Genomic DNA, 21,007 nt, shown 5'->3' on the forward strand with positions numbered 1-21,007 from the left:
GTTTTCTAACACAATGTATTATTGTTATAGAAATAAATGAAATGAAATGAATGAACCAACCCGCTGCCGGGCCGCGGCCGGGGAGCGTACGAGTATGAAGGTATCGCGGCTGCTCGCGTATCTTAGCTGTATACTCGTACTTTTGGTTTGTTTACCTATATGATTCTACTAGTTTAAAGTATTATTTTTGTTGACCCGTAGAAAAAGTATTGTATACAATAGTGATATAATCAAGCTTTTCAATCTCGTACCTTATTTAGGCAACTCAGCAAGCTTCGTTGCCTAAACACGGTACTCGACTGAAAAGCTCTCTATTATATCACGATTGTATAAAACACTATTATATTATCCAAAGGTCTACTAAGCTTCCTACTCCCGGTTAACACCCGGGCAAAGCCGAGAAAACTAATAAATAACTTTCCCACAAAGCTGAGTCGGCTGCCGACTGGCGAATTCACTAGTAGCCATAATTTTTATTAGGCTCTATTTAGTTCAATGGCGATTCAGCGCTTTTAGTTTCATGAGGAGTGTCGTCTATTTTTAGCATAGAATCTAAGGGCAACCAACTAGGCTGAATTAGTTAACGAAGTGTAATAGAAACCCGACACCGGAATGTGTACTAAACAATATTTCATTAATCAAAAAAGAAATAAAAATAAGAATAACAAACATGGTTAGTTCTAGGTCACATTCATAATAACAAACAACTTTAAACGCTTACCCTAAAAAAGAAACGAAATCCCGGGCATCCTTCAACTTATGTATTCAAAGAGACACAGGCCTGTTTTGAAAACGTTGTTTCTAAGTGTATCCGTAACTCGCGGTTAAAGCCCGGATAAAGCCCGGGCTAATAAATAACATTTTCATACAGCTGCTTGCTGCGAGTTCATTTCAAATTTGTGTCGCGCACTAAGGGTTGGCAGTTTAAATAAGCTTTATTAAATTAAATTATTACTGTTTTCTGAAATTAAATTAATATAAATATTTATAGGTAAACTGCCACCTCATTATGATTATGTACAGAACGGATAGAAGAATTTGTGTTATAATTCGAATACGTAATTTCACTCGTCCGACTCGCACTTGTCCGGTTTTTCAACCGATTCTCGTGAAATTTTCTGAGCAGGTTCGATAATAATAACCAGGTATACATTTTTTTGGCGATTCCTTTTTTGGATTTTATTCAAAATGTCGGAGCCATGGGGGATCACGAGATCTGTACCTCACAGGGCCACTAGTAAATAAAACGACTTGGCGGGGGCACTGCCGAGTTCAGACTAAACGTGATTATAATGTTGGTTCCTTAATAAAATGCTTGTAAAACTTTTAAAGTGGATTAAGGCAATGTAACCCTATGTTAAGGCTGCACTAAGGCACGGCAATAACCGTCTAATGGGTTCCGTGCCATAAGGAACCCCATTACCCTCTTATCCGGAGTCGGGTAAGTGCCCATCAGGACTCAATTACGGCTGAATTTAGCACATTGTTGGAGATAATTGGGTGTTTCTACACTGCCCCTGTAAGTAATGGTCGTTTATGAGTTGATCGATGACGTCACAAGCAAACTTGTATACATAATTTAAAACCAGCCTGATTCTAAGACACACAACGTGACAAGAAGCTGAGTGACGACCTTTTGGCACAAATATTTATGTTCTGAATGAATTTGAAAACCCTGGATGCGGGTCGCTTCCAACCGGTACGAATGGAGGTCCAAGGGGGAGGCCTATGTTCAGCAGTGGACGTCTTATTGCTGAGATGATGATGATGATGAATGAATTTTAGTTTTGTGCTATTTATTATTTGTGCTAATAAACATTTCTTATTCTTATTCTTATCTGAGGATTAGTTACACATTTTTCAAATAAATGGTGACTCGCGTTAGCACGGTCCGGGTCTAAGGCGTCCGTCACATCGTTTTCTATAAAATACAATAGTGTGCAAAGAATTTTTCAAAATCATTAAAACTCACAAAATAAAAGTTTTTAATGATATAAAAAAATAGCGGGAATATAATCTGTCTTTTAAAAGTTTCAGGGTCACTCGGTGCATTCAAGATTTATGGAAGATTTACGAGTTTTAGGTACCTCAATTAGTTTCCAGGTCGGTTAACTGGCTGCCCGCCAGGTGGCGCTGGAATCAGGTCGCTATTGCGGATACTCCGATAAACGGTAACCCAGGCAATCGAATACGGATAAACGAATGAAAAAGAACATAGGATGAGTAACTTAAACAATACTTATGGAATATATTTATCCGTAAAATTTCATAAATATATTATAGAACATCTCACCGAATATTCTCTTTATTCAATTAGGGTCTTAGGTTAGGGTTTTACAATGTGAGTATAAAAGTAAAATATAAAAACACTTACAAAACATAACAAAAATATATAAACACATTATAAAAAACCTAACCTAGGGTGCCGCCGGCAGCGGGGCAGGGTCCAAGCTGCCGGTGGTCAGGGCCGCAGAGTGAGGAATCGACGTACTATACGCGCCGTGTCCAAAATTACCGCCTTCTGCATCTGACCCTTGATCCAACCACCCAGCGAGAGTCTCTCTAGGTGTTGGTCGAGACTCTTATTATTATATATTATTATATTGTTTAATACACTAGCAGCTGAAAGCTGATGCGTGTATATCACTGCACTTGTTTTTTTAACGATTAATGTTCATTTTTTTTTGTTTTAAGTACAATACAAGCTTTTACAAATTACAATTATGAACTTAGAAAGTTTAAACGAAAGTTGAGAGTAGGTAGTAAATACAAGATTAAGTGTTCATAAAATATGAGTAATTTTATGTTTATTTCGAATTTACTAAATACAAAATTTAAATTATAATTTCTTGAAAACTAAAAGTAGGTAATTTGCTAGAGAGAGTTATACCTTACGATTTATACCTTAGTATCTACAGCAATTTCTTACGAAGTTATCGAGGTAACGTCCTGTTTTAGGCCCCACTTAAACGTTGTGGCTTCTCTGACTCCAGATTAGTCGAAGAATCGAGTATACATAGTTACGGACAAACAAACGGGTGTTGTAAATATCTTTAAAGGAAAATACAGATTATATACAGTATAAAATTTAATCGGTGATCAGGAACCAATTTTTCTAATTCAGTCATCGATGGCGATCACATTTAACTATGAAACCAACCCCGAAATCGCGAAAAAAATTAACTCTCTCATAGAAAATATCAACATCGGACCAGCCCTACTGTATGAAACAGGCAAATTTTTGTGATTTCGAGGTTGGTCCCATAGTTAAATGTGATCGCCATCGATGACTGAATAAGAAAAAATGGTTCCTGATCACCGATTACATGTCTTGGTGTATATGACACCGTAAGACTGTGAACCCGTCAGTTTATAATCTAACGTAGGTTAGGTTAGGTTAGATTGTAATCTCCCTACCGTCAGTTTATAATTTAACTAGCGATATTATAAACTGACCAGTGTTTACAATTTTACGGTGACATATATAACCCAATCAATCTACAATCGTTGTTACTCGTACTCAGGTGCGTGACATAAATGACTGATAAAAACGTTCGTTCCGAAAATGTAAATACAAACAGCAACACTCTTAACTGTCCACTGGTGAACCTTATTACCTTATGCCTTTTGTAATAAGGTCCACCAATGGACAGTCAAGAGGTACAATAGCCCTACAATAACTATATTAACATCAAGTAACTTTCTTCTTCCTCGCGTTATCCCGGCATTTTGCCACGCCTCGTGGGAGCCTGAGGTCCGCTTAACAGCTAATCCCATGATTTGACGTAGGCACTAGTTTTTGATGATGATGCTCTCCTGACCGATTTCGGCCCCAGCGACTGTGTGCTCTGGAATAGGCAATTTTTAGCTCGTCTTATTAGAGTGTAGCTGATCCACTCTCTGATGCTAAATACTCGAGCGCATTTTGGGCACGTCAGCACACCACCTATACACAGTTGTAGGAAATTGAGGTTGGCTGAGCTCGACAAAAAACGTGATGAGCTTAAGGCTCGGCCTTAAGCTCATCACGTTTTTTGTCGAGCTCACTGCGGCGTTCCGTCTCAAAAATGCTAACTCTATCATTAATGACAGCAATAATAAATTAATGGCCAACGTCCCTGACAACGAACCAAATGCGAGTGTATGTATCGGTGATGAGATGTTGAAGCGGGTGGAGAGGTTCAGGTACTAGTTTTTACGAAAGCGACTGCCATCTGACCTTCCAACCCAAAGGGGAAACTAGGCCTTATTGGGATTAGTCCGGTATCCTCACGATGTTTTCCTTCACCGAAATGCGACTGGTAAATATCAAATGATATTTCGTACATAAGTTCCGAAAAACTCATTGGTACGAGCCGGGGTTTGAACCCGCGACCTCCTGATTGAAAGTCGCACGCCCTTACCTCTAGGCCACCAGCGCTTCTATAGTAACATCAAGTAACAAGTCATCTTAATCATCATAGCTTACATACACAAACAATATTTAATATCGGGCAACATCGAATGCTCGTTTCGGCAAAACAGTTGAAAAGTCCCAGTAGCTCCGGAGCGTTTGCCGAAATCCAATTACACGAGTTAGCGAGTTCGGATAGTTGGGATAGCCGTTAAAAAGGTGTGGGCACAAACTAGTGAAAATCAGCGCGTTATTACCGAAGCATACAGGCCGTGGTCGAATTTTGATTTTCCGATCTGTTTCAGATATTGTACTGATTTGTTAGTATCAAAAGTGATATTTCTTCAACCAAAAACGTCACTTTTGATACTGATAGACTTTTGTCTATTTCAGTCTCGGACTATTGCCTTGACAGAAATGAGTGCCTTTCATCCCTTGGTTAACAATATACTAGGTATTTCACGAAACTAAAGACTCGATAAAACAAGACTGGAGGAGAATTTAACTAATGACAGTAAGTTAGTCTCGTTATTCCGAGTTTTCTTAGTTTTGTGAACATAACTTACTCAGAATAAATTTAAAAGTGGAAAAATTACTGTCTTGGGTGAGACTTGAGCTCACGGCCTCTGGATCTTAATTCTAAGCTTAATAGCATCGTTCGCAGATGTTTCTTCTTGCTAAAAAATAATAATAACTTACTTACAGGCCTATTCGGATTTCGAGATAATCACAAGATCTTGAGACGATTTAGAGATCAACTAGATCTACATTAGATATCGACTAGATGTGACTTGGATATCTAAGTCAAAACTTGTCGAAATCGTTCAAGAGGACCTCCAGAATCGCGGAAACGTCAAATTTGACATATCTATCTTACACATATCTTTAAATTATCCGTATCGTAACTTGTTGAAGTCTAGTAGAAATCTAATTCATTTTCCGAATCGAGCCGTAACGGCCTAATTCCTAATTCCTAATTTTTCACGTCAAAAGCATAATTTTCTGAGTGTTTCTTTAGACAAACAAAATGTAAGTTCCCTCAAATCTTCATAAAACAAACTTTTGGAGTTCATCGGAGTATGTCAAAGTTTTTAACATTTTTACGAATAACAGAATTTGTGAAACGGAACTAACTTAAACTTTATGATATCTAAGTTTTGAAAATACTAACATTTTAGGCTATTATGAACTCATGAAATATGCAGTGAAGTTCCATATAACTCGTTTTCCATCGGTTTATTGTATAGGTACATAAAGCGCCTTATTTACTTACAGGTCTTGGAAAATGATGAAACTAAATAGGCATCATACATATAAATTGACCGAATATTTAATCATCGTTTTGCATTTTTTTCGAGAGCAATTTTTCTGCTCTATACTGCACAACCAAGGTTTGAACTTACAGTTTTACCACTACACACATATGACAGGTTAAATCTAAACCTACGTAGAAGGTAACCGCCATGCTCCGTTCCACAATAGAAACAAATATCGCATTTAATAATAATTACGTAATCCCAGCTCACTGTAACCCCGTTCCGACGCGCGTGACGGGTAATAACTAATCCTGGAGTTAGTTGCATTAGCCTGACTTATTGATAGCGCTCGAGACTTGAAACCTTAAGGCCTCTATTTGGTAAGGTAAGTAAAACTTGATTATATTAAGAGTTTAGAATATTAGTGGCTCCGTGTGCTATAGAGTTCTCGAATCCTCCTGAGTCCTGCCCTAAAAATTGAATCAACAATGATCTATAAAATTATGAAACCTGCTTACAAAATAAAATAAAAAATAATTGAGAAATACGACCTGTAGTAGAGGAGAGATTCGGACAGACGGAGATACATACGAAAGCATTTTGGTCCCAGCTAAAACGGGAACTTCGCTCTCGATCGGCTAGTAGTAGGTACCTAACCTAACACGATGAACTTGGTTTCTAGTTCTTTTAATAACTAAATCATATATCATCTTTAATATTCACGTCAATATCATGTAGGTTATTATGATGCAGTTTTATGTATTGTGTCCAGTCATCTTGTGATATGGAATAAGCCTTGTTTAAATAGATAATTTTAAGCATGTCATTCCCCAGAGCTGATACTGATTAAAGTAATACTCAATTGATAAATACAGATATGGTATCTCTATAAGTATTATTTGGGTTTTTATATTATTATGTAGCAGCTTAGTTGTGTAAACTATGGAGAAATATGTAGATACAGTATTCTACGTGGATTTCACATGTTATGCAATATTCAGTCGCCCGAGCTGCATACATCGCTTTCATCGCCATTTTTAGGAGCTCGGTACACGTCAAAGGCCGTCGGACCACTGTTACTTTCTACACTGTGCCGTTTACGTAATGGTACGGAACCCTTCGTGCGCGAGTCCGACTCGCACTTGTTCGGTTTTTTATTACTTCACATCATATTTACGCTCCAGTTGTGTATCGGCATTTTATATGGCGTCTGATTGCACAAATTGCAACGGAATGCATTTTGCATTGCAATTTGATTCAAATTAGACGACGCTACGGACGAGCTTACATTCAACAAACGTGTGTCAGGCGCGTGTGCTTATAAATAGAACTAGATTTATGTTATTGTACCATGAACACATGAAATACGTAAAATATTAAAATTAAAAAAATAATCTCAACCAGGTATATACCAGAGGTAATTAAGTAAGTAAATTATTATAGACTTAACTGATTTCCTTAGATAACATAATATTATGCTATTATTTAGCAGTCAAAAAAAGATAAAAGATAAATAATCACCGTATTATTTATGCTTGAGTTCATGCTTGAGTTTATAGAATGCCTCAGCAATGTCGAGTACGTAATTTAATTAATGATTACTTCACTACTGGTTAAAACAATACCATCATCTTCTGCAATCGCCGACTTCCTAGTGCATTCGTGCAATCGTATAAATAGCTGACTCATTTAAGAATGTAACGAGATTATATTGACATTGACGGATTGCCAGTCGTATCTAAAGCGTATAGCAGATAACATCAGTTAATCTAACAATATAAATGTTCGTACTGCGGTAATCATACCACAGAACGCTATTGCTGGCCGAAGAGAAAATATATTTTGTTATAAATATTTAAAAACACCATGATTGACAAAGTGGCATTAGTGACGGGGTCCAACCAAGGCATTGGATTCGCTATCGTCGAAGAATTACTAAAGCGAGAAGTAAAGTATGTCTACGTGACATCTAGGAACGAGCAACGGGGCCAGGATGCCGTCAACAAGCTTAAAGCAAAAGGTCTGAATCCTCTCTTTCACCAGCTAGAAGTCACTGATGCAGAAAGTGTTAAAAAATGCGCGGCTTACTTGAAATCAAAACATGGTGGCTTGGATATACTTATCAATAACGCTGGCGTCATCGTTGAAGATTGGGAGAAAACTACATACGAGGACGCAGTTCGAGTTATCACCACTAATTACTACGCTATCCTGACAATCCAGGAGCATTTCTTTCCAATCCTGAATCAAAATGCAAGAGTAATCAACATTTCAAGCGACTGTGGGCACATTTCTAATCTCAAAAATAAAGATTGGATAGCCAGATTAACGAAGAAGGATTTAAAGAAAGATGACGTTGATGCGTTCGTTAACTGGTTTTTAGACTCAGTCAAGAATGGAACTTTGAAAAACGAGGACTTCTTTCAAACTGAACTGCTTGCTTACCGGATTTCCAAAGTGGCGCTGTGCGCGTTGACCGTCGTGCAACAGAATGAGATTGATAGAAACATTTCTGTGAACTCTCTACATCCTGGATTCGTACAGACATCGATGACTAACGGGACTGGCCCGTTTACAATGGAACAGGCTAGCAAAGCCCCGGCATATTTAGCTTTGGACGTGGATCAGTCGGTGAAGGGACAGTACTTCTGGTATGATAAAGAAGCGAAAGATTGGCGGAACCCCGACCTGCCGCTTTACTGTGATTTTAATGTGACAAAGCAGTATTTGTAAATTAAGCAAAAAAAAAAAAATCTTATTATATCATGAAATATGTAACAAATCTAAATTAAAATGTAACCTTAACTTAATCGTAGATTATACTTTGTCATTATGGTTGGAAAATATTGTCACCGCTTTTGAGAGGCAAATATAATTTTCATCGTATTAAATTTTTTAAATCATTTTCAACCTAAACGGAACTTAATCAACAAACACATTAGTAATTGCGATAATTTTATACCTTGTTCAGTAGAAGAGCAGGAAATAGATAACATAGGTTATCTAGATAACATACAATTACGAGTGAACTTTAGGTCGAGTGTTGATAAGTTATCATTCACTCTTACGATCGAGTCACCTTGTTAATGACATTCATGTGAAGTACCCATAGCTAATCACACGTCGATATTAACATACGTTTTTATATAAATAAATTCTGTGGATCGCGGAGTAGAAAGGATTAACAATTTATAATAAAAAGTCATGATCAATAAATTAGCATTGGTAACTGGCTCAAATCAGGGCATTGGATTCGCCATAGTGGAGGAATTATTAAAAAGAGGAGTCAAAAATGTCTACGTCACAGCAAGGAACGAGCACCGAGGTAGAGACGCCGCAGATAAGCTTAAAGCCAAAGGCCTGAACCCTCAATTTCATCCGTTAGAAGTCACAAATACAAACAGCGTCAGAAGATGTGCGGAATACATTAAAATGAAACACGGAGGATTGGACATCTTAATCAATAATGCTGGCGTCATAACAGAAAGCTGGGAAACCACCGCATACGATGACGCAGTACGAGTGATTAATACAAATTACCACGCTATTCTAACGGTCCAAGAGCATTTCTTCCCGATCCTTAACCAGAATGCGAGAGTTATAAACATCGCCAGCGACTGCGGGCACATTTCTAATCTCAAAAATAAGGACTGGATCGCCAGACTGACGAAAAAGGACGTTCAAAAATCAGACATCGATGCATTTATTGAATGGTTCTTGAATTCCGTGAAGACTGAAACGTGGAAACCCGAGGATTTCTTGCAAACGCAGTTACTAGCTTACAAGATTTCCAAGATAGCGCTATGCGCGTTGACTGTGGTGCAACAGAGAGAGATTGACAGAAATATTTCCATCAACTCCCTGCACCCTGGATTCGTTCAGACGTCGATGACGACTGGCAGTGGAGTGTTCACACTGGAAGAATCGAGCAAAGCCCCGGTGTATTTAGCTCTGGATGTTGACCAGTCGGCGAAGGGGCAATACTTCTGGTACGATAAGGAGCCAAAGGATTGGCGTAATCCAAACCTGCCATTATATTGTGATTATGAAGTGCTTAAGAAATATTTGTAATATTGTGTGATAAAGTGTTATATTTAATATAATAAGCAGGTAAATTATACAAATGTACATCCCTTTGCTAAGTAGATATCATATTTATTATAACACTTTAAACTCTCGCGTTTTGTACACATATTTAATAACACAAACGGGAAATCTAAACGGGGAACCGTCGGAATTTAATGTAAAAACAATGAAATTATATCGCAGTAGACACGTTAGTGTAATTAAATATCATAATAATTATTAAAAAAAAGTAAATTATTATTATCTTCAATTACTTATTATTAGTTATATTTCCTTTTGCATTTTCCTATCCGGTGCATTCCAAGTTGAAACAAGCGCCAGAATAAGCCCGATAAGATATTTAAGATACGTCAATTAATAGATCTAGAAATGGATTTATGAGTCAGTGTCAAAAGTAACGTTTTTGTTTGAAGAAACGTCACATTTGACACCGACATATCTAATCCATATCGTTTCTAGATCTATTAATTGACGTATCTTAAAGTTCGAGTCGGGCCGTAAGAAATAAGTTGTTAAACTTTCAGATAAAATTACGTATTTTGACAGCAGGTAGCCACGATTTCTTATCAAACCCCCCATTTAACTTTGCCTGCCAATTTGTTAGGGAAATTTGAACATTTGACCTACTTTCGTGCTAATCGAGAATTGTTTTTGATGACATTGCAACCCCGCCGGTGCCAGGGAACTTTTGCTTCTTACATCCGTGGCTAATTTAATTATTTTGAAACGAATTCCGAAATCTTAAACTGCTATTTGCTTGGGAATTTTAATAAGTTGATTCATTTTCAACTTTTTAACGTCTGACGCAAATTGCACTTATAAAATATTTGAAACTATTGAAAAACTTTGTCGATTTTGAAAAAAAGGGGCCTATAAAAAAGTACTGGGGCCCTCTGCTCTGTACATAATATATAGTACAGTCAACGGTAAAAATATGGGTGTAGACAACTTGCTCAAAAATATGTCCCATAGTTCTTAATTCACTGACATAAGAGTTATGGGACATATTTTTGAGATGATTTGTACACCCATATTTTTACCGTTGACTGTACGTTCAGGGCGTTTTGGCTTATATGAGTTACGTGACCTGAATTTCTATAGAACCCAACATAATACTTTATAATTGACTCACAAAGAGAAGAGAGTACAAATAAGCCGTTATTTCCGCATGCTTATTATAAATATGAATAAATGTATACCGTAAAACGGGGTGAGTAGGTTTCGCGGGGAGCTATGGGTTATGAATGGGGAGAGAAGGATTGAGAGGGGGGTGAGGTGGGTTTTTAAGGCTACTGCTACAAATATAATGTATTCCAATTTAAAATGGAGCTATAGTAATATTCATAATAAAAAAAATCGATCCAACAATCTTCCAAAATCACCTTTGTATGAAAAACCCTCTCACCCCGAATACGAGGGACTACGGGGTGAGGTGGGTTTTCCTCTTTATCGTCAAAGTTATGATATGGAACTAAGTACCCAAAATAAAATACAAACGTCCGAACCACTTATTATATACACCATTCAGTTTTCACATGTAAAAATAAAATTATATCGAGCTTTGAAAGTCAAATTTCACCCAACTCACCCCATTTTACGGTACCTATGTTTAATTATATATAACCACTAGCGATATGTTGAGTTTGATGACAATGCAATGTCTGATGATTGAGATGAAATATTGTGATCAAACAACGCAATCTTGTCGACCTTGTGTTTGGTAGATAAGATGTATGTCTCGTAATTAGTAGAAGCTCAGTTTTGGGATCTAGTTTAGATTTTCTTTTGGTTTTTCTTTACTTAAGATACTTATATAATACAAGTCACAGAGTTTTCAGCCCGTCCATAGTTGAGTATAATTGCTTCTTACCAACCACCTCAGTCAACTAACTGATATGATTCTAATATGATTCAAATATTGGTTTGACGAAGGCTATAACCGCGAAAAAAGAAGTTCGCAAATTGCGGGCATCTTTCTCTGTCACTCTAATTACGCCTTCAATGGAGTAAAAGAGAAAGATCCCCGCAATTTGCGAATTACGGTTTTTTCAGTAGCCCCCCGAGGTGTACGTTCCAATAGGCCTGTTAGCCGTTACAATTACTAGAGAAACTTTGAGCCAAGTTAGTTTTAGAGTGGAAACGTGGCCAACTGTGGACCCGTATCCTGAAATCGGACTCAAATAGTACCAAGCTCTTTTGCTATAGGAGCCCGCATCGAGGCTGAAACAGAAATGATAAGGGACCTATATAGTCCATAGGGGTTCAAGTATTTTTTTTTGTTTATATATCCAGAGTTGATTGGCGGTATATTTCGATACAAACGTGATGTCATGCCTGATATCTTGAGAAGATATCATATGTACAGTCGAGCTCAAAGATATCTTTACACTTTTTACCTTAATACAAAGGAGTAGGTAAGTTGCAAAAGTGTAAACATATTTTTGACTTCGACTGTGCTAAAAAAATTGGCCGTATTTGATTTCTCAATTATAGAACCGTCATAGCACCAACGTTTACCAAATTGCGCATAATTTCATTTGGGTGAATTATCATTTAGCATGTATTGAATAAGTATATTAAACAATCATTCGCAAAAGATAATTATGCGAAAAGTTATTACAAGTTAGGTATGCCATGTTTACGAACCGTAACCGTAACGAATCTCTGAACAATTAAAAATACGACCATATAATAGGGAATATTAGGCAAAGCTCTGCGTAGGTGGCATGACTAGAGCACATACAGTAAACAAACATCAATGACACATATGCATCACTACGTCAATCACATGGCCTACCTGAAACACGACAATCGAAAGTTCGGTTTCTGCCTCTCTATCACTCTTGCATATTCGAGCAATAAAGAGTAACTAAATTTTGATTTTCGCGTTTACCGGTAGGCCCTTGTTAACAAACCGCCTTGATGCATCAATGTCATTTGTCTGTGAAAACTTGTCATAAAACAGCATAAGGCACAGTATGTATAAGTTAGTCTATGAATTTACTAGAGTCGGTAGTGATGCACTCTGGCGGCAGAACATTGCAGTAATATCCCCTATTTCGGACGACGGTGCCCTTTCGCGTGCATCACTTTTCTTTCCGTACCCTTTGTTTCAAGATGGATTAATAACCGTTCGTTGGGACAAATTGGGACAATTTTACTAAAATAAAAATACCTACATCGTTTATCGTTCGGTATCTTTTAAACCTCAAACCGAAAGCCCCGAGCGTTTTTCGCTTTCCCTTCGATTGAAAAAACACCAAAAAGATTAGATTATAATCGTGGGGGGTCACAGGTTCGACCGACCGGAAAATTGAAAATAGAGGGTTCTGTTCGTTCACCTGTCGATAGTTATCTAGGCTCAAAATTCAAATACCTTTATAACTACAAACTAGTTCAAAACATTGATGTGAAACTTTGTAAGTAGTTTCAATGAGTATATAGAATTTATTGTCGATTCAGTTTTTGATAATTTTACAAATTTATACAGCTCATAGAGCCACTTGTATACATGGTGTGTCTGACCATGGGGCTTTAAATCCAGGGTTTGATTTTACTCGCTAAACTGAGCTACTTTTACTATGGGACCAACCCTAAAATCGGGGAAATTTTTTTGGCTTTTCCATAGAAAACGTCGACATCTGATCAGCCAAAATGTATGAAAAAGTAAAATTTTTTTTCGGGATTTCGGGGTTGGTGCTATAGTAAAAGTACCTCAGTTTAGCGAGTAGAATCGAGCCCTGGATTTAAAGCCCCATGGTCAGTAACACACAGTAGAAGGAGTCGGTTAGATTACTCGTAAATAAAATTTACTTTTGTTTAGCTAGTGAATAGAATCAGGCGTTACTTTGCGGAAATCCATACTAATTAAAACCAAAATATTACTTTGCTAATCCGCGAAAAGATAACGTGCTAGTCAATCAGTGCTAACCCGTTATACTTACTTGCGTATTTTTACATGCAATTAATATTCCCACCCTCCCACCGCAAAAATAAATACGCAAATAAATATAACAAACCACCACCAAAAGAATAAACCTCGACACGTGTTTCGCCTCTCTACGAGGCATCCTCAGGAGTTGTTGACGGTCTGACGCCCGGCAACGGAATAACCTGTCTAGAATGGTCGGCCATATTTATACCTTGACCACTCCCCCTACCGTGCAAGTGTGAGTGAGATGGAAAAATTCGTAATAACGGCGATGACGCAACATTCAATTGTTCGTTAAGAATCATGCCCCTATTGTTGTACCTAATTATTTCCAGTTGTTCCAGAACACCCAAACGCAATCCCTTTTCGCAAACATGTAAAATATCGAAAGAATGATTCTCAGATAAAGTGTGACCTGTATCTAATAAGTGCTTTGCAAAATTGGACTTCTCTGGATGGTTATGTCTATATGACGCAACATGCTCTTTATACCTAGTAGTGAAACTACGGCCCGTTTGCCCCACATACACTTTATTGCAATCGTCACAGGTAAGCTTATAAACTCCAGACTTTTTCCCATTCTCGATCTTATCTTTGCCATTGCAAAGCTTCGAGTGCAAAGTATATTAAAATTAAGTATATTATTTAAGTATAGTAAATTTTGAAGTCCAACGACATTCCTGTGGCCTTTAAGACAAATAATACTTTGCACTCGAAGCTTTGCAATGGCAAAGATAAGATCGAGAATGGGAAAAAGTCTGGAGTTTATAAGCTTACCTGTGACGATTGCAATAAAGTGTATGTGGGGCAAACGGGCCGTAGTTTCACTACTAGGTATAAAGAGCATGTTGCGTCATATAGACATAACCATCCAGAGAAGTCCAATTTTGCAAAGCACTTATTAGATACAGGTCACACTTTATCTGAGAATCATTCTTTCGATATTTTACATGTTTGCGAAAAGGGATTGCGTTTGGGTGTTCTGGAACAACTGGAAATAATTAGGTACAACAATAGGGGCATGATTCTTAACGAACAATTGAATGTTGCGTCATCGCCGTTATTACGAATTTTTCCATCTCACTCACACTTGCACGGTAGGGGGAGTGGTCAAGGTATAAATATGGCCGACCATTCTAGACAGGTTATTCCGTTGCCGGGCGTCAGACCGTCAACAACTCCTGAGGATGCCTCGTAGAGAGGCGAAACACGTGTCGAGGTTTATTCTTTTGGTGGTGGTTTGTTATATTTATTTGCGTATTTATTTTTGCGGTGGGAGGGTGGGAATATTAATTGCATGTAAAAATACGCAAGTAAGTATAACGGGTTAGCACTGATTGACTAGCACGTTATCTTTTCGCGGATTAGCAAAGTAATATTTTGGTTTTGTTTAGCTTACAAATGCGAGAATTTCCACTACCTATCCAAACCTGCGCATTCCCTACCAACCCTGATAATATTCTCCTCAAAACTCCCTGGCTTATTCCCGTCACAGACTAGTTTAACCAGCGTAATGTGATCTCCCAACACGCATAATTGTTACGGACCTCGAGATGAAAGATATACTGGTGTAAGGTCTAGAATATTTCTGAGATTCCTTCCTATCGGCTTATTCCAATAATTTAACAAAGCGCTTTAGCCGCAAACACTGTATTATTATATTACATTCCTGACTGAGCTCGGTGAGGGCCAGGCGCACAATGTAGAAGGTAAAGTATACCTACTTAGATTAAATGATGAAGCAGAGATTTCACTTAAGTATTAAGAGGAGGTAAACGCAAAATTGCCGCTTTTCTATTAAATTTGTACACGTTTTCATCAAATGTCATGAAAAAAAAAAAACAACGGGTTGCACTCCGGGAGTGCCGGCAGAAGTGAAAACTCAATGACATTGTAACAGTTTTTCGATCAGGTCACGTGTTCGTCTTACGTCTTACGAATCCTACGGTCACGTGACCTGTCGCGAGTTTTACATTTTTTCCTCATCACAAAAAGTGCACAGCGCCGCTAAAGAAGTTTTCACTTCAAAAACCACTCTGATACTGGACTAATTTACTCAAGCAAACCTTAAAAGGTTAAGGTTGGCTCGATAGAAAAAAATCACGAGACATATGTCTTATGTCCACACGCTTTATAAGTTTATAACCTTAAAAATATCGTGCAAATCTTTTTTACTCATTTCCTAAGCGTAACACCTTCTGATGTGAACTGTATGAGTAGATATACCTACTCAAGTACTCATGGACAAATTTTATTTAATCGTATGGCATCATATTATATTTACAGATATAGAGAAATCATAAATCTAACTCCAGAGAATGAATCCACTTGATAGCTTCGTCGTTCAGTTTTATCAGGTCTTCCGGGGGGCCTCCAGTATACCGAGTAGATGGGCACTCTTGGAAAATATGTCGGACAAATTTAGACGCAAAACATTTGGTAAGGTTTATTTCAAAATTAGTAACAAAACTTTATTTTTGTGTTCATCTAAATTTGTATATGAATGTATTAAACAGTAAACATCTGAAAATTACACTTACTCATCGTCCCAAACGTAACAATACAATGCATTTCGATCTGTATCTTCAATTGTCACCAGATATTGTTTACAAAAGAATCTTTAGCGCATTTTTATCTATCTCCATTGTGTTTCATAATTTAAAATGGGATCTCTATTTAATTCTAACACATAAAACCTTAGAAAAGGAAACCTCACCGGAATTTCACCGTGTATAATTATGTACCCGGGGGTATCTTTATAAAAAGTTTGCTTAAAGAATTCATCAAGAAGGGGGTCATGACGGTGAAGAAGGGGGGATGTAGGGAAGTGTGTTTGTTTAGGCGCCATTGATATTGAATATCCATAGTCAACGAAATATACAAATATTTTTACGACGCGTGGCAGTTAATCAAATAGAAAGATATATTTTTTTATTGAATCGTGAAGCACTACTATTGATTGTCATAATACCAATGATTGGCTATGAGGTAAAGAGACAGGGCCCAATTCAATTTAACATTAACGGTTTTGATGTGTTTGCTGGTGAAATGCGTGAGTGAGATGCACGCCATTCACTAAGACGATGGTCATGGTCGTATCAAAACCTGTTAAAACCATAACAAGTTGTTAATCTGAATTGGGCTCAGAGACATAATATACACTTAGAGCACATACGGATCAAAGTCAAATGGCGTTCTAACAGTTTTAATCTTCTGTCGAAAGATGGCAGTAGGTAGGTACCTAAATTTACTGTGGCTACATAATTTACTTTGACAAGCCGCCTCTATTTCAAATTATTTTTGCCATTACTCAGTACTAATATATGTATATTCTTTTTTGTAGAGTGTTTGTCGTAAACATCGCGCAGTCTACCTCCCACGCTTTAGAGCTTGTTTGTAATCGATATTATTCAGACGCAGGCTGCTTGGAAAGCGATCCGGATTTACAATGTTTTTCTTGGCTCACCGCGTACCTATAAGCTTTACAAGTATAAACTTAACTTTACAATATTTACATGGTGGCCAAAAAATAAGTGCATTCCCGTTGCCAGGGAGGTTTTGGGATTATACTGAGCAACTTTTACTATGGGACCAACCCCGAAATCGCGAAAAAAAAAAAAATTGCCTGTTTCATACATTTTGGCTGGTCTATTTTCTATGGGAGGATAAATTTTTTTACGCGACTTCGGGGTTGGTCCCATAGTAAAAGTTGCTCAGTATAATCCCAAAACGTCCCTGGCAACGGAAATTCACTTATTTTTTGGCCACCATGTATATCTAATTGCATTTATATACCAGTGGCCCCATGAAACGTAGATCTCCTGAATCCATGGCAAATTTCAACATGGCACCGCCATGCCGCCGCCGCCGCCAACGAAATTTTCATATCTATACAGCACAACCGAGGTTTGAACCCACGATTTTTAACCACCACACACATATGAAAGGTAACTGTATTAGTTACGTGATAAAGATGCTCGTGATTATACTTTTATCCCACTAAAAGCCTGAAAGTCAAAGGACCGGCTTTTGCACAGGTCATTGACTGGCGACCTTTCACCGTCTAGGATTAACGGCTAAAGACGCTGAAATAGCATTATATTAAGTGCCGACTAGAGTAGGCTTATCTGTAAATAATCTGGTTTGGAATAAAAGGTAGCTGTAATTATAATATTCATGCCAAAAGGATAATACTTAATAGTTGTCTTTACTATTTATAACAAGGCCACTTTGGTTGATTTGTACTATTTGTTGTATACATTCAGTACTTAATCAGCATGTCTTAATTATCTACCTAGTTACACGTCATTAAGTTGATTCGTCCCCATTACATTTGATTACAGTGATACTCCTATTAGCCAAAAATCTTGACCAACAATAAATTTCATTTTATGAAAATGGAATTAAAAGTACCTGTACCTAGCAATATCTTAATAAGGAGGCATGGCATGTAATAAAGAGGAATGAATGCCATTATAGGCAAAATAATGTTAGGGATGAATGTTGATGGACGGAGAGCGGATGATGGTAGACCCAAAAAAAACGATGGATTGATTGTGTGAAAGAGGATATGAGAAAGAAAGGAGTGAGTGCTGAGGTAACGAAATTTCTAAACAAATACCTACATTGAATATTGTGTCTTCATTGACACTTACCTGACAGCCAAGTCCCGTTAAACGGCTTGTAATGTTCCTGCAGCAGTTCTTGCAGCGCAGGCCGGCGCCCGCGCACCCTCCCACCGTCACCGGCCGGCGTTAGCAGCGCGATACTGAACACGATCAGGCCCAACACCGCCGCGATCACTAGGAGCGCTATGAGGATCCCGCGCCAGTTGCGTTGGGTCGGCGTTGCCGCTGCTAGCTCCTGGGGACAAAAACATGAAGATTTTAATTCTTTGTACCCCTTAATTCAGATTTGATGTTAGAGCTATCTCATCCTCATGTAACTAGATGTAAGACAGATAGATGGAATACTCTTTATTGGGACACCTCAGTAAAACAAAAACACGCAGCTTAAAGGAAAAACTGTTGAAGAAAAATATAGGCAGGCAACAGGCGGCAGACAGTCGTAGGAGGTAGTTACTAGTCCTAAAATAAAATCTCTAATTGTTGACGTAGCTTTGTTGTGCAGCCATGTAGAATTCTCTGGACACATTGGCCACATTTTAAGTGAGCGTTAAATATAAATAACTTGCGCGAGGATTAACACAATCTTTACACATTCATCTTTCTAAATCGAGATAATATACAGAGTAGCCAGATCCGATCGCAGTTGTTTTTCGCTTATCACCCCCGTGGCTCCAACCGATTGATCAATTAGGCAGGAAAAAAGTCAATAACTCCTGTCCAGGGCACTCCGGGGTGCCGAGGGACTACGATTTATTAGTTCTTTGGCCAGTCTGAGCCTGGGCACGCAAAGGTTTGACGCAACATTTAGGAATTTAAGAACAGTATAATATCAATACAATATAAGCACGTCACGCTTTCACACAAGAGGCTGCGCACTAGAGTGAGCGAGTGGACGCAACCAATCAGTTTTCAATATAATCTTGGTACGTAAAATATATGATGGAGAAAAATGCTTATGGAGTTCGCAATGCCAGCAAAAACTCAACGATAATTCAAAGATGGCGCAAGCAAGGTCAGAGTTAAGACGAGGTGTGTACAAGCTAATTATTAATATATTCGTTTTGTTTTTCTGTTGAGCTTGTTTCATGCTCTCATGTAATCTCCTAGAATCTAGATACTAGGGCTAAAATTCCCAAGGGTAGAGTCACTACCCTTGAATTCCCCTTTTCCCTTTATACCTAACTAAAAGCGGTGGGCTCGACTTAAGGTGATTAGCGTTAAAATGGGTAATAATTTAGTTAGAGGTAATTAAACTTCTATTCATTGATCTGTGCCAAAGAGATTTATCTGCCTTATTCGTAAATTATTATTGATGAATAAAATAGACTGTAAGGATTTCAGTTTGAGGCAAAATATTCTTCGACACATGGATGGGGGAGGGTGTTGTCATTCATGGAGATCATGGTACATAGGCGAACATTATCCCTATAAGGGATCTCTTCCAGCTAATTTTCGAGAAGATGAGGGGAGAATTCAAATTAGAATTTAATTCGTTGCTCCTACTTAGCCAGCAATTATCTAAAGGTCTGTAGAAGCCTTAAGCAAGCTCGGTAAGTGATAGCAATGGCAGCCCACCTAATTGATGTGTCGCTCGAGTCTGTGCGCACTTGGAATATTAATTGTGGTTGATTGCACTAATGCTAGACGGACGCTATACTCTGTATCTTAAGGTATTTAAATAAAAGTAAACAAAATCTACCCTCAAATTACTCCTAAAGCCAGTTGAGAGAAGATGAAAACATAACATGATCAAATAATGTAGGTTAAAGTGAGGTCGTTCAGTCACTGATCCAGGAGGTTTTGTATTTGGTTGGTTAACCAATAAATGTTATAACTATCCGAAAGTTTAAAAATTGTAGCTTGTAACTATCGTAAAAATTGTAAGTGCGGCGCGCGGTAACGTGCGTACGTGAGCGCGTGTGGCAACCAACTGGCTTGCTTTTCTACCGTGAACGGGAACAGAATCGTAGGTATAAATCCGAGCTCGCGCGGAGAGTTCCATAGGCCTGTCCTGGGTTCGAATCCTGGTAAGGACATTTATTTGTGTGTTCATCACAAATATTTGTTCCTGAGTTATGGATGTTTCCTATGTACCTATATAACTATATATTATATATATAGTCGTCTAGTACCCACAACACAAGCCTTATTGAGCTTACTGTGGGACTAGGTCGATCTGTGTTAAATTGTCCTATAATATTTATAATATTTATTTATTTATTTATTATTTATAATAATATTTATTCTAGTGGTCTGATAAACTTAAAATTTTAATTATATATTTGCGTCATAAAAATTGTACGTAATACTTCGGGTTCTTAGCTGTTCAAACGTCTACAACAATGCGCTCGAGTGTTCATTACTTAGTGGTCTCAAAGACGTCTCGAGCTCCTTCTGGTCTTTGTTGGCGACAAACCCCTCGAGCGGCGAACGGGTTAAAGAGACCGAAGGTGTTCTTGAGAAGGTCCGCTTTTGTGACGATTTGAATGGCTTTTATGTGAGTTCATGTTTGGACGACTAGGTGTAGGTACGGTCAGCCAAGAAAGTGGTCTACCACTTTTCGACTCTTATCAATCAGATGATAGAGTCGAAAAGTGGTAGACCACTTTCTTGGCTGACTGTACCTATAGTTCATAATTTTATTGGTTATTTATTTATTTAAACTTTATTGCACAGTAAAAAATGTACAAAAGGCGAACTTAATGCCAGAAGG

At 37.9% G+C, this 21,007-nt stretch overlaps 3 protein-coding genes and 1 long non-coding RNA gene across 6 annotated transcripts in view; 3 read left to right on the forward strand and 1 right to left on the reverse strand.

Annotated features, from left to right (window-relative positions):
- LOC134800592 (uncharacterized) overlaps positions 1-21,007 on the forward strand; it is a 165,365-nt gene that overhangs the window by 70,347 nt on the left and 74,011 nt on the right. The gene's annotated exons all lie outside the window — the stretch shown is intronic.
- The window catches only part of LOC134800535 (inactive dipeptidyl peptidase 10), a 460,887-nt gene that overhangs the window by 70,284 nt on the left and 369,596 nt on the right, over positions 1-21,007 (reverse strand). For all 3 annotated transcript variants that reach the window (XM_063773017.1, XM_063773018.1, XM_063773015.1), the window contains one exon: positions 18,322-18,529. In XM_063773017.1, coding sequence (XP_063629087.1) covers positions 18,322-18,529 — 208 coding nt within the window. The remainder of the gene's footprint in view (positions 1-18,321; positions 18,530-21,007) is intronic.
- On the forward strand, positions 7,366-8,540 carry LOC134800510 (carbonyl reductase [NADPH] 1-like). The gene has a single exon (XM_063772980.1). The coding sequence runs from the start codon at positions 7,516-7,518 to the stop codon at positions 8,380-8,382; it is 867 nt and encodes a 288-aa protein (XP_063629050.1). The 5' UTR covers positions 7,366-7,515; the 3' UTR covers positions 8,383-8,540.
- On the forward strand, positions 8,684-9,920 carry LOC134800509 (carbonyl reductase [NADPH] 3-like). Its single transcript, XM_063772979.1, has one exon. The coding sequence runs from the start codon at positions 8,854-8,856 to the stop codon at positions 9,718-9,720; it is 867 nt and encodes a 288-aa protein (XP_063629049.1). The 5' UTR covers positions 8,684-8,853; the 3' UTR covers positions 9,721-9,920.

Source organism: Cydia splendana, chromosome 20 (genome assembly GCF_910591565.1).
Source record: "Cydia splendana chromosome 20, ilCydSple1.2, whole genome shotgun sequence".
NCBI lineage: Eukaryota > Metazoa > Arthropoda > Insecta > Lepidoptera > Tortricidae > Cydia > Cydia splendana.

Excerpts from the sequence above, each read along its gene's own strand:
- LOC134800510 (XM_063772980.1), top strand. The coding sequence starts at position 7,516 with ATGATTGACAAAGTGGCATTAGTGACGGGGTCCAACCAAGGCATTGGA.
- LOC134800509 (XM_063772979.1), top strand. The coding sequence starts at position 8,854 with ATGATCAATAAATTAGCATTGGTAACTGGCTCAAATCAGGGCATTGGA.